We start from the raw sequence: 15,163 nt of genomic DNA, 5'->3' as shown, positions 1-15,163 counted from the left end.
CGTGAGCGACTGCGAGTGTCAGCGACGGCGCGTAGTGGGGAGCAGGGTCAATGCCCATGGCTGACAAACCGGTTAGGAGCGGTTTCGCTGGAGTGGGGAAATGTATATCAGCGTCATTCGCCGCTCACTCTCGTACTATCGCTCCGTCACTCACCCAGTAATGATGTCTCTATAAGCTTGTCACAGTTCACATTATGGACTTACAAACTACGCTGATCGTATTTACTCGCATACCTAAAATATCTGTTTAGTGTTATATTTTAACACTTTAAAAAAATCAAAATTATAGAATAACTTTTAATAGAAAGTTTTTTTTTTATTTTATTACCACCTCGCTGCGGACCCCCTTAACGAGCTTTGTGGACCCCTAGGGGTACGCGGACCACCTTTTGGGAACCGCTGATCTAATGCACCCAAGTCTTTGGAGTAATAAACTACTGAGTTTGGTTTTAGCTTTGTTTCTTCTCTCAGCACAAGCAACTTTTCGAGACTACATATTGGCCTTTCTCCATTTTTTTGGCAAGCACGATAGACCTTTGTGGTTGGCTTTGACGGTACCACACGCAACGGTGTCATGTTCATGTTCAACCATTCAAACAACGCAGGATATGAATACCAATTGTCAACAAACAGTACATGACAATTGATATTCAATTTTCCAGATAGGGCTGCACAAGAGTCTGAATCACTTATGCTGAAAATCACTTTTTGTGATTTGTTATACTCTGAGTTGTAGTTGATCCCCTTCCATGTATAGACAAGGAAATCCAACTGCCGGTATCACTGTCAAATAAGACAAAAATTTTAATTACAAAGCGTTTACACTTAGAAGGTATGTACTGTTTGAAGCCAAGCTGCAGCCCTTCCACAGGATTAGGCTTTCATCTATCACTAGGTTTTGATCTGGAGCATAACTGGAAGAAAGGTTTCTTTTTAAAGTTTCAATGACAGTACAGATTTTATAGTTTCTCACCTCCATTTTCAAGTGAATTGTCACCTAAATGTAACATTCTTAAAAGGGGTAAAAATCTATCTTGGCTGAGAATTGTACGAAAAATAGGAGGGAAACAGGATTTTTCCGGACATTTGCCATCGTTCAGTGAAACAAGAAATCAGTAACACTATGTTTCGAGATCTGCAATCTGATCTATTCTTCAGGTAAAGAACTAACCTAATACATAATTACAAACTAGGTTAAAATAAACAAATCTTACCAAAGTTTTGTGGCACACCTAGGTCAGGAATCACAACCACCATGTTGTTTGTCAACTTCACTAACTCTATAACCATGCACTTAATAAAAAACTATACAAAACACTAATCATTATAACTGAACTATGGAATACAGTAGACGAATGAAGACGTATTGTGACCTGTATTCCGTGTATGTCCGGAAAAATCCTGTTTCCTTCACAATCCTTCCATCGTCAAAAATAACCTTCAAACAAAAATGGGAGTTTCCAACAAGAAGTCAGTGGACCAGTACAACTTGTAAAAATGTTTTTTGCAATGAGACATAAAATAAGTTACAAAAAAAACAATACAGTTCATCTGGATTGGTTTTTACCCAACACTTCACCTTTGAAAACTTAGACAGAGCATTATCAGTTACTTGCTGTTGTACATATCTATCTGTTTCTTCTGTTATATGTGAAACTAGATTATAGTCCAACAAATCATGAAATAAATAAATTGATCCAGTAGTATCAATGATGAGACCAGCTTTACTTTTATCCAATTAAAATGTCTTCGAATTAACAGTTCAAATCTATCAGCATTATGATTCAATGAACACAAACCACATTATTCTGTTTATGTATTAACATTGTTTGGTTCTGCTCGTTTTCACTAGGTTCATTATTACTTTTTAATACATCACTAATAACAGTATCATATGCATAGTCCTCAGCCTCACCAAAAACATCATCACCAGATTGCAATATCTTCTCATTATTTTCAGCAAGCTGATTACTCTCACTGACACCGTACAAAAGTTCACGTATTTCATCAGAATGTACATTACCCTCATAGAAACTCATATTCAAGCAGTAAAAGTACTTAAACCAGTGAGAAAGTAAAATCATTCTACATCTCTGAACAGCACCAAACAATAAACAGACAGTGGCTACTGCACATGACACTGTGTACACTTTCCGCCAATATTGCTCCAAAGTTTCGCACCAAATGACAAACAGACTCTGCACTACATGATACTGCGCTAGCAGTCGACAACATCTGAGTAAGAGAGCATGGTGCAGCACCCGCGCCAGAGCTGAGCACCACACCATGCTACTGAATCAGCTGTGGTGACTCATGCATTACCCACACTTCTCAAATAACAATCTTTTGTTCCCCTGTACTAACTGTCCTCATCAAAAACCCTTATCAATATGAAAAAAACAAAAACTTGCTCAATTTAAACACGAAAGACGTACCCGTACATCTTAGCTTATTTGGACAGTATATGAATGACATACCGGTACATTACTACTATTCTCCTGGTAAAACTCATACTCTTCAAAGGGTTAATAAAGAGACACCACTGTCCAGGTAACATGTGAAGTGTTCACCTATCTGTATCCTCAAAACCAGCTTAGTTAAGATAGTTAGATTGGTTGGGACACAGCATATGTTTTTAGCCTTCGTACAGTCCTTCTCAACTGATATTCCAGTATAGCAAATCTTGCATATTTTCCTCAAATGTATTTCATTTGAGGAACATCTGTACTGATTTACCGAGTCCTGGAGTGATGCCCTGTCCACAGTGCGGCAAGTCCCTTAGGTTGATCAATTTGGGAGGGAAACTGGGGAAAGTCAACGTGAACTGTGCAGATTCCTTAAATTTGAGTGTTTCTAGCTAACAAATTGACTACTAATAACACTTACAAACAATGCATAGGTTATCATATTTTTAATGGGCCACAAATATGATCTTAGAAACTATCAATCTAACAGCAAACTTTAAATGGTGAACATTTCAGTTATATATACATGTTTTTAATTAATACCTATTTTGAAAAATTATGCATTTATTACCGCAAAGAGCCAGGTTTCACTGGAGGTCCAAATCTGGCTCTCTCTCTAGAGGTGAATTTGCAGAAGAGTAGGCTGTCAGACAGAAGGATGACATAATTCCGCTGACCCTTCTGGCTTTTGCTGTGACTTCCTATCTGCAAACATAACATGTTTTATAAACTAAGAGTTCAAACACAAATGCTGACCAAATGAAACACTAGATCAAGGTTGTTCTCACTAGATTAAAAAGGATAGCAAACTTAGTAATATTTTATTTGTTAATTTGACTTTTATATATTTATTCCAAAGACAATCATTCACTAGAATTCTCCAAAGTAGCCTTAAAATCCTGAGGATGTGGAGACAGTTGCAATAAGGATAAAATGATTAAGATATTTGCCATAAGCTGTGTGATACTAAAAACAAAAGTTCAATGGACAGGTGTGAAATGACATTGGTGAAATGTTACACATACACTCAAGAAACACAAATCTTTGTCATCACATCATCCATTAACAACAGATTTTAAAACAAGCAAACATTTACAAACTTTTGAACTTTTCCTTTCTTTGCGCCTTTTATCAGTAAAATCGACATTGTACTTTATTGACCCTATCTCTTATTCTGATTGATAAGATCCTCATACAGGCCAGTGCCCCATGAGGACAGGCAGAATGAGGCTTAAAAGGGGATCGGCCTTAGATAATGTGCACAAGTTATAACCATGTGTTAGATCTATGTCTCAATGTCCAGGGCAAGCCTAATTGGTAACCTTACATATAAACGTACCGTCATGAGAACTCCCTCCTTGAGAAGTTTCTTGTTGGGGGCAACAATGGAAGGCTTGGAGCCGACCAGACACTGCTGCAGAGTCAACAGCCGTTCCTGCACCTCCTGCTCCACTACCAGATTGTCAACATGAGCTGTTGCCTTCTCCACCTCCTTTACAGCTTCTGTCAATCAATAAGCTTAATCAATAATAAGCTTTACACAAAACTTTAAATCTTGTCTAATAATTGGACTATTAGGCAATGACATACGTTTGAAATCAGTGAATCTTAAATATTAACAGGCTACATTTAATTCTATTAAATAAATCTCTATTCATATTTATCTGAAATATTGTGAGGTGTCTAAAAGTACATATAAGGACTTACCTGTTGTGTCATCAATAAATTATACTCAAGATAAAATACTAATTATTAAAATTTATAACAACTAAATTGTTTGAACAGAGTAATATTTAATTCAAGTTTGTGCAACATTTATAGATTCAATAAATTTATAATATATGATCTTAATACAATTTAATTAATCAAGCTTGTAACATTATGTAAACTGATTTAAAATATGACAAAACAAAGGACAGGAGATAAATTGATACCATTTATCTACATAAAATGAAAGAATTTGAATTGATGATTCTTATTGATAATAAAATAAAATAATTAATAATTAATAATGAATTAAACAATTGACAGATAACAAAATAATAATAAAATAAAATGTTTTACTTCCAGGCAATGCTCAACACCCACAACTCTTTACCATCACAGTACGTTTCATTTTCAGTTGATAATTATTATTAATATCATATACTAACTTATTATATAAATCTTTTTAGAATCATACTGTTTTTTGCATGGTTATATAATATTGGTGGTATATTCCTATTAAAATCAAAGTCATTGCATAAAATACCCAAGGAAAATTGTTAGCTGATTTTTATACAAAATCACAATTTTACTTCTATAATAGATAAACCATACGAATTATTTTTAAATATTTTAAGTTGTTAAGAAAAATGTTCTTTATATAATAATGTAAACACAACAATAATTTTACAATAGGCTTTTACAAAAGTTTTTAAAATAAACTAAAATTCAATGAAGTTGTTTTGAACTAGGTCTTGGATGCTGTGACATCGTTCAGACTGTGTAATTGATGTTTTTCTTTTATAATATTTTCAGAACTATAATAGTTGAATTCATAGGATAAACGGAATATCTGATAACGTTAACAGATAGCAGAATAAAAGAAAATAGCATAATGGATGAATTGTTGTGCTGACCGACAAGCGTGGAATGGTGCGGGTGAGATGCAGGTGTCAAGCTTAGAAGACGACTTAGCAGCAGACGATACCTCGGTAACCGCTGGACTGGTACAATCAGCAATGCACTTAGACTGTTGGCTACTTCAGGCCTTGACTCTTGGTTCTTTATCCACATACTCAGTTTGGGGTTGGATTTTGACACCTCCTGTATATAAAACAGCCAAGAAAAAATTTGTAATAAAATTAGCTACATTATTTATGGGGTTCGTTACAAATATGAAATTCAATCCGAGTTAAATCAAATTATAATTTATATTTAGCATCATATTTAACTAATATTTTATATCTTGTCATAGTTGCTTTGTTACTAATAATAGGCCTAATTTAAAAAATCGTTTATATGACATTTTAAAGTATTTTGCAGTTCCATACTAATAAGATTTAATTTCAAACAACAATTCTGTTATAAATAAACCATGCTCACCTCAAGTAACGAGAGAATATTTTTGTATTCATATATATACATGGAATACAGTTTGAAAAATGGAGCCAAATGCATAAATGCTGCTGCAATATTGTTCCCTTCAGTCTTGAGTTCATTTACCAGTTCACCGTTGACTCTGTAGATGGATTCAACGTTTCCAAACAATATTTTTTTGGCAACAGGAGACAAAAGATCAGAGGAATCAAGTGGCTCTTTAAAATACTGAAAATAAAATCACACAAATTAATATTTATGAGTTATTTTAAGAAACTTAAAAACTAATATCAAGAATATTAACCAATCATTTACTGTTGTTAACTTTTATACAATTCATAGTATAATATAACTTAACATATTAAAAACCCACAGTCCACATCATAACATTCTTGTACTTTCTACAGACATCCATTGAATGCATTGTTAAAATAGTTTTTATTATCGTTTTGAACCTGAGCAAAGGTAAATTCTTTATATTTACAGATATTTTACTGAATTATTCCACTCCTTGATATTTATAACTATTTTGTGTATTTATACAGTAAACATTACTTATTAGACTTTGAATAAAATTAATATTAATTCTTAATTATTATTGCTTTTATTCTAGAAATTTGTGCTTGGTTCCCACCTTTGCCTCACGTATGTTATATATATATATATTAACTTCCTTCTTAAAATGAGTTTTCCTCATTTTTAATTTCTGTTTGGTTTCAGTTTTAAAATAATAACAAAATAAATTTAAAATCTATAGCTCATTTCATTCTTGAGATGTCCTTTGGATAGTTGGATAGACATACAGATACTCATACAGTACAGAAAATTTTACATTCCCCCACCAGATAAAAAAGAGACATTATAGACAAAATTCTCTGGGTATGTAATACAAATTTTAATGTGATAATCTTTTCACAACCCCAGTATCTAAGACAATCCAATTCCAGAAATACATCCCACGACTTCTGCATGAAGATAATTCAAATGGGTAAGTACAGTTTTGTGAATGACTTCAGGAAATGTTTTTTTATCTATTGAATGAAGCTAGATCTCCACAGCAAGGCAAAAAGACCCAAACATTTCAATTTTCTTATCAATGTGAATGTTGAGTATAACTCCATTTCACCTTCTGTTTAGTAATTTCAACATGGTGTGAACCAGAACTCTTAGGTGAAAGCCATGACCTAAGAGAAGTATAGTGTAATATATCTTCAAGAGCTAAGTTTGGATACATTAATTGACACTCAAGGGGTTGATTATCCCTTTGAAAGTCACAGCTATTTTGCTATAATACTCCTAAAATTATTGGTTTGATTTTTGCACAATTGCAAACTTTTTCGCTGTACAAAATTCAAATGTTTCATAATATAGATAGACATTAGTTCAAAATTTGTACATATACACATTTTATGAAAAACATGATTGCATACATAGGAGTTGAAAATATGTAATTCGTCTAATTATAGGTTTTGTACAGAGTAAAACTACTGGTACCTTCATTATAATTTCTAACTGGTGTAGGTATGAACTTTCTGAAGTGAATATCTCTTCCACAACTCTATTTCTCAGGTACATCTGCCTCTTGGTTTTGTTTTCTTCAATCTGTTTATCCAATTCATTTAGTACTGTAAAAAAATGTTCATTGGTGAAATGTTTTTCATTAATATTTTGAACTTATTATTAATACACAATAAGTATTAATTAACCACAAGTATTAATATACGTCTATGTGGTTTTTCTTAACATTTCTATACTTATTAAAAGTAAAGTGATCAAGATTTAGATGTTTTAAAATGCAAATAAATATTTATGGATGAATACTTTAAAAAATAGAACCTTAAAAACCATCTATTAACGTTCATTGACTATGTCTGAGCAGAAGCAAATTAAGGTTGCAAGTAAGTTTTGCATGTGTGTGTGTGTGGATAGTAACAAACTCCGTCACAGTGTTAAAAATATACTATGAATTTAAAACTATAGATTGGCCGCTTTAAAAGCGACCTGCACAAAGATTTCTTGCGCAAAGGGGGAGAGAGGAGGAGGAGCTCGACCACACCTACTGTCACTCCCTCTTTCACTGCCCGATCTATTTCCTTTACAAGACACAAGTGGAAACCGAGTGCTTTGCTTCCCTGCGTTTGTGTTTTAGACCATCTATGTTTAGTTATTCTCGTTGTTATGGAATCAAAAATATTATTATTTATGTTAAGAATAGTGCATTGCGTCTATTTAATATGTTAGTGTAATTAAAAAGTATTTTTTAAATGTTTATTGTTAACAGCACAGTTTAACAATAAATCTTTAAAATGCAGTTTTTTAAAGTTTGTAGATAATAGACCATAAACTTGTATACTAATTATTAGTCAATGTGACACAATTCATATTCTAGACATTTACAATATTCTGTATTTACATACAAATATGAAAGACAGATTTATGTGTGGTTAAGACCATTTATCTAAGAAAATACATAATTTTAAACTTCTAGAATAAATTAACTCTTTAGAAGTGATAAGAGAAAGAAACCACAGGCATACAGCATTAAATATTTTTACTCACCTTTGGCCTTGGATGTTGCAGTCAATATATTCCTCTGATTAATGAGTGCTCGCAGCTCATGGCTTAGGGTTGGCTGAGGAGTGCTTGTCAACGATTCCATTCTACAAATTGCAATATTTTTAACTTCATTAATTCTCAATTAGGTGTAGGCTTAAACAAGTAGTTCTCTAGAATTAATTAACAGATGACCCTAAACTCTCCAGATTATCTTGACCCAAATGACACCAGCTCACTCAAACAATCCATTTGATTTTCACCTCAAAATCATCCAAATAACACTCAATATTATTATAACATGGAGAAACAAATTCAACTTATGACGTATGAAAATAAAAAGAAAAGAAATTTATGTCATTCAACACCTGTGTGGTTATTATATTTTTGAAATCCATGTACTGCTATTTGATAAGTTAATAAAAACTTTGTCTATAAGACAGGGCCAAGTTAAAATATCTTAGAAAAGGCATTAAAAGTATTTTATTAAACTTTTCTATTCACATTTAACTATTAAAGTTAATACAAATTCTATTTTATAATTGATATATTAATCTTCCACAGTTAGCTAAAAAAATAAATATTTAACAAGTCATTTTTAGAGATTATAGAATCATTTTAAAAATAGTGTGTTCAGCATAAAATAACCTTCAAAATTTTTAATTTTCTTATGCCAGAAAGTCAGTCAACTCTTCCTTTAAAAACTCAGAAAAAATTTAACACCCCCCTTAATCTTCATTGATTGGTATAGATGAGGCTCAGTTGGTGATAGTTATTTGACTAGTAACATGTCCTGTTAGTTTTGGAATTGCAGTTTTCCATTACATTATTGTGCTTTATTAAATTGACCTTTATTAGTATTATTAGTTTTCAAGAATAATTGATTGTTTAAATATTCAGTATGAGTTGTTTTGTGGGTAAACTAATAAGTGAACAGTGTCGTAAACAATACCACAAGAAATAAGTGCTTGAAGATGTGATTAAGGTGGGTGAATTGCCAACTTAAGAACAATGTTTGCTAAAATTAAGAATTTCAAATTAAATTACTAATATTTACCATTACCACAGAGATAAATATTTAAACAAGTACAACCACATTTTTTGGGAGGAAATGTTGTGACCCATTTGGTCAACATAAAAAGCCAATTAAATTTAAAATGGTTTGCATAAAATACTAATAGAACACCTTTTCAAGAGTAAAAACTTGGACATTAAACTAATTCCTGACCAGGCTCTATATACAAATTTTGCATAAAAAATATTTGTAGAAAAATAGTCTAAATATGAAACAAAAAATGTTGAGAATGATCCTGAATTTCTTCAAGGCCCTTTTGAATTATTAATTAAAATGTGTGCTGCAATTAAAAATCCCACCACTTCTGAAGTGAGTTCAGTGATAAGGTTTTTGTTGGCAAAAAACCATAAACCAATTGAAATCTATCACAAACTGTTTGAAGTTTATGGAAATAGAATAATGAGGGAAAGCAGAGTAAGGCAGTGGTGTATTGACTTTAAAAATGGCCACACCAATGCTCATGACGATAGTCATAGCAGTCGTCCCAGCATAGTGATTGAAGATTTTGTTGAAAATCAATGACAAAGTTCGTGAAAATCGCCACTTCACAATGACTGAACTCTCAGAACATTTCCCACAAAGTTTATACTTCATGAAATTAATGTAGGGAAGCTTGGATACCATAAATTTTGTGCCAAGTGGGTTCCAAAAATACTTAGGGAAGCAAAAAAAGATTTGCTACATCGCTAACTTTCCTTGTTGAATATGACACGGTAACGAACTTCTCCAGTATCATTACTGGTGATGAAACATGGGTGAAGCATGTTAATTGTGAAACAAAAATACAGTCTACAGAATGGAGACACACATATTCTCCAAAAAAAACCAAGAAAATGTCTCCAAACTGTCAGCGAGAAAGATTATGGCAACTGTTTTGTGGGATGCTAAGAGTGTGATTCTGGTTGATTTCCATGAACAAGGATCAATACACAGAGGTCCTGTTTAACATTGCAGAAGCTATGGTGAGCGATACAAAACAAGCGTAGGGAAAAATTGAGCTCAAAACTTTTGTTTTTCAACAACAATGCACATTCCCATACAGCCAATCGTACACTAAAAATCCATTCGACCAGTGATGAAGACCCAGCTCACAACGCAATTCTTCAATAGTGACGCTGAACTTCACGCTGGCATTAATCAGTGATTAAGATCTCAGGTGACAAATTTCTACCAAGTTGAAATCGAAAAACTTGTGTCACATTATGATAAAAGTCTCAATTTGAACAGAGATTATGTTGAAAAATAGCCTAAGAGTGTAGCTTTTAACTGTATATAATAAAATGTTGCTATTTCAGTTAGTAATTTTTTATTTCAAAGCGTCTGTTACTTTTCGGATAGGCTTTGTATTTATGGAAACGATTATGGTGGGTAAGCCGAGTGGAATTTCTTAGTAAAAGGTATAAGAGGCTATCACCGATACGTTCCCTTAAGTAACAATCAATTAGGGTGTTTTGTTACTTCCAAAGGCTCGAGTTTTGATGACCATCAGATTTCAATATTATTTACAAATCTGTCATCTTTCACAAATAATGACTTTATTGACTGTATATGATGAAGTGGGGGCTTAGAAAAGCTGAAGACAAAAGTGAAGATAACAATGATGTTTTGGTGCATTTCTTTCATCCTTCTGGACCAAAATCTGTCTTTCAACTGTCAAAGAAATGATACTGCTTTGCTTGGATAACTGCCAAAAAAATAGTACCTAAAGTGACTCCATTGGAACTCACATCTGGAAGAACACGCAACATAACTGAAAATAAGAGCAATACAATATTATGTTCGTAGTAAGTAGTACATACAACATATGGGTAAGTTAAGTTCAAAAATTTTACCTGCATTAATATTAGTACTGTCCATTCTTGTTAAAAAGAAGTAATTAAAAGTGTATTGTTAATTAAGTGATTTAAGCATCATTTAACTTTGTTACTTAAGATAATTTTAAGCTTACAGTTGCTAGTTTAGCATTACATGAGTGTATCAAAAAAAGGTAAGTGTTTTATTGAAATTCACAAGTCCATAACTCAAAACATGGGCGAGTCTGTCATAATTTTTTGTAGGGTATTCCTATTAGCGTAAGTGAACATTTTATAGAATTTTCACTTATTTTCATTCTGGCCCTTTTCATATGCACCTATGAAAATTTTTCATTCTCAAGACTAAAACTTATACTGCTGGTAGTATTATGAGTACTCAACACAGAATTAAAATGTTATTGGTAAGTCTCTTTTCCTTCATAAAAATTATGGTCTTAACAATTAACAATGATTAGATTTTTTCCGAGATTTTAGAGAAAGAGTTTGATTAATTTCCTAGCATGATAGGAAAATTATAATAATATATTTTTGAAAGTCACTTTATGTTGAACACACTACTTTTAAAATTATTACGATCTCTTCAAAAATGACTTTGCAATTAAATTTTGCACAAATCCCATCTTTTAGTTCACAACATTCACCAAATCACTACTTTAAAAATGGCTGCCAAATATAAAATATGGCTTGTAAATAATTACAATTGGAGTTCAGTTAATGCCTACACATAGAGAATCCATGATAAAATAATCAGGAAAATAAAACATTTGAGGGTACTTTGGGATTATACCGACCACACCCAGACATGAATCGTTATTTGACATTTTGCTTCTACTGATTACTAGATTAGCGTAGAACAATATTTCGTCAATATAAAACAGGAGTTGTCTTATCGCAAACCCCTCCCCTCCCCATCCTCAAACAGAGGTCAGAGTCGAGCAGTCTAGTAGATAACGTGATTGCAGAGTCTCGCCGCCCGTTCAGCTGGTGCGTCGCTTTGTTGTACTTCCGTGTTTTACCCCTACATTTCTCCAAACACAAACATTCAACAAAAACAAACATTACCAAACAAAAACTAAACTCTTTATTGAAAAAAACACTCAAAACTTGTTTTTATTCTTGATCACACTCTGCCACCCAAAATGCGAGTGCCTCCGGCCATCAGCGCATGCTTCGGTCGGTGCTGCCCCGCGCTGATGTCAACAAAAGAAAAACATCCCTCAAGATAGTACCTATCAGTAAAATATCAAATTCTAGAGGGGCTGATGAGAAATATAAATTGAATTGTAATGGAAAGGCAATTATGTACCGTGCTAAAAACTTAAATAATCATGTGATGCTGCGCGGCCTGGCGTAATCGGGATTGTCGAGAAAGATAAGATAACAGCGACAACAATACCGATTACAATACCTGGAAATGCTTGTAAGTTTGTAATTTTGTAATTAAAGAGTTGTTTTTTTCGTTCTATCATGTTTGTTTCTATAAATTTATATTTTTGTGTTCTTCATACTGGTGTGGTCGGTATAATCCCAAAGTACCCATTTGAACAACACTGTGATTTTAATGGATTGATCCTTTAAAATTAATTCTAACAGAATAGGTTCACTTGCACAGTGAGTGATAACTGCAAGAACAGTACAATGGCGATGAACATGCGCTTTGTACGTCAAAATCTATTTTTAAACATTAACCAATTTTTTTAGTCTCTACAATATCTTGTTTCTTTATGTCTAGTGTCCAATTTGTATTGAGGAAATAAAAACTAAAATTACGGAAAAAATGGAAACACTACGGAAAAATTACGGAAAAAAAAACTAAACACTAAAAAAACGGAAACCAAATGAATTGAACAATTGAATTCAACAATAAAGCAATCGTTACTACCCATCTTTACTTCTCATTTATCTCCCTCAATTCTTTACTTTCATGATTTACATTAACTCAAGTTTACACTATGACACAGAAAGTAAGCAAAAAAATAGTAGTAATTAATATAAAACCATGCAGGATAATCGAAAGCCGGATGTAAGAACAAAACATAGTCGGGTTACTGATAATCAGCTGATGTGACAATGTAGCAACACCGTAAGGTGAGAGGGAAATGAGGTGCTTTTTTATCGTTATAGCTCCTTTATTATTTATAAGCTTGTCACTATATATTAATTATTTTAATATCAAATATGATTGTTATTATGAATATGGATATGTTAGATACACTCATATTCAGTATACAAATATTGTATCGATACGGTTAACATTTTGCTTTCGGTCCTTTGAATGGACATGAATATTCAAATCATTCGATTGGGATGGTGGCCGCTTAATTAAACATGATTTTACTTTGAATAAATTTTGAGCTGTTGAATTGTTTTATGCTTTTAAAATCGTATTATAGTGAAGCTATACTTTAATATTTAAATAAATGTACAGACTACAAAAAATTAACAAAACTTTATTTAAACAATGTTTGAGCATTGTAGTACTTACAATTACTATAGCCAATCTGAAATGGTATTTCTGCAGGTACTGATGCCGTCAAGAGTAGATTCATTAATTAAAAAGTCATAGTTAATTTAATTTCAAGTAAAATAGTACATGATTTTTCATTATATTCATAATACCAAATTTACAATGTTCAGAAGTCTTCTCAAGTGTGTTTATTGCAACATCATGTTTGTTCTTACTTTTCTTGCAGGGAAAATCTATTTGATTTCCACCTTTAATTCTAGTTTTATATTCTATTCTATATTATATTCTATTCTAGTTTTAGGATACATTATAAATTTAACATCCGCACTGTTTTTAAGTCCCAAAATAATATAAGAAGCTACTTAACAAAATTAAAACCGAAAAACAAACAGCAAGAAACCAAGAATGTGATATATAAAATTGACTGTGGTTGCAACAAGACGTATATCGGCCAAACATCAAGACCTGTGGAAATTAGGGTAAAAGAACATATTTATAATTATAAAAAAGAAAACATTGAAAAATCTAAATTAGTTGAACATGCAGTAAAGGAAAATCATCATATAAATTTTGAATCGTCTAGTGTAGGCCTAGTGTTTAAAGAATCTTCCTGGACTAAAAGAAATAAAACTGAAAGTGCGTGTATGACAGTTTTAAAAGATAATTGTATTTCCCAACCTTCCGTAAATTTCAGTGATATTTTTATACCATTAGTGAAAAAAGAAATCCATTCCAAAATTATGAATTGCAAACCATATTTTTCTATATAGGCCTAATTCTTTTATAATTTATTAGTTTTTGGTCTTTACAGAGTTAGTTTTAAATTTGATTCTATTTTACACATATGTTCTTTTCTGTAAACAATTCAAACTGATGATGTCTAACCGGCGAAAGCGCTTTTTAAATAAATTTAATGTGGAAGTATAAAAAATGTCTTTTTCCGTTAAGTAAAACCTACACACTTCCACCAAGAATACAAAGCAGAAAATGGTAATGAGATGCCTAAATAAAGCTAGCTGGCAATTATTAATTATGAATAACTATTCTAGGTCAAATGTCATATTCAATAGTATCAACAATCATAATCCAATTGTTGGTGGTCACTTATTACACTGTAGCAATCTAGGTCGCTTACTTAGTCTTCTCTTATAGTATAATAAATAGTCATAAAACATACAGAATAAGAGTTAAATAAAATTTACAACTTCTTAGAATTAATTGTATTGTAAATTGACATTTTGCCAGATTAGGCCTAATAATATTGAGAAGATGACTAACATAATAATACTCTTTACCTAACCTAGTACACTAAATTCTTAATATTTACCTGATAGATAAAATAGGCCTAGTAATAATCTTTTTATAATAGATGATCTTGATAATTACTGTGTATGCTCCAGTGCTACAATAAAGGAACACTGAAATTTCTAAACTGTAGTTATTTATTATTTTCAGTCAAAAGTGATTATACTTATCAACCTACTAGGATGATAATAGTAATAAATGTTAATTATTAAAAAGACTACAGTACAAGAAACCGTACTGATTGCCAAACAACCAAACATTAAACAAACAATGATAAATTCAAACTTCGTCTTTTTTATTTCTAGCCGCAAGTGGCAGTTAGTTAGGACAAGTTACAGGGTAGTAGCATAGCCAAGGATTGTAGCAAAATTTACCAGCATATATCTGGAAAGTAACATTATAA

The 15,163-nt window shown here is 32.1% G+C and overlaps 1 protein-coding gene across 2 annotated transcripts in view; it reads right to left on the bottom strand.

Moving 5' to 3' along the window:
- Positions 1 to 15,043, bottom strand: part of LOC124363811 (FYVE, RhoGEF and PH domain-containing protein 6-like) — a 40,277-nt gene extending 25,234 nt beyond the window's left edge. For both annotated transcript variants that reach the window (XM_046819078.1, XM_046819084.1), the window contains exons 1-7: positions 14,783 to 15,043; positions 8,106 to 8,206; positions 7,041 to 7,171; positions 5,553 to 5,774; positions 5,087 to 5,273; positions 3,805 to 3,968; positions 3,037 to 3,170 (exon numbers count right to left, since the gene is read on the bottom strand). In XM_046819078.1, coding sequence (XP_046675034.1) covers positions 3,037 to 3,170; positions 3,805 to 3,968; positions 5,087 to 5,273; positions 5,553 to 5,774; positions 7,041 to 7,171; positions 8,106 to 8,205 — 938 coding nt within the window. In that variant the 5' untranslated portion in view covers position 8,206; positions 14,783 to 15,043. The remainder of the gene's footprint in view (positions 1 to 3,036; positions 3,171 to 3,804; positions 3,969 to 5,086; positions 5,274 to 5,552; positions 5,775 to 7,040; positions 7,172 to 8,105; positions 8,207 to 14,782) is intronic.
- Between the last annotated feature and the right edge of the window lie 120 nt (positions 15,044 to 15,163).

The sequence above is a fragment of the Homalodisca vitripennis genome, chromosome 1, assembly GCF_021130785.1.
Source record: "Homalodisca vitripennis isolate AUS2020 chromosome 1, UT_GWSS_2.1, whole genome shotgun sequence".
NCBI lineage: Eukaryota > Metazoa > Arthropoda > Insecta > Hemiptera > Cicadellidae > Homalodisca > Homalodisca vitripennis.
The sequence above is the reverse complement of the archived record's forward strand: the minus strand, read 5'-3'. Positions and strand labels throughout refer to the sequence as shown.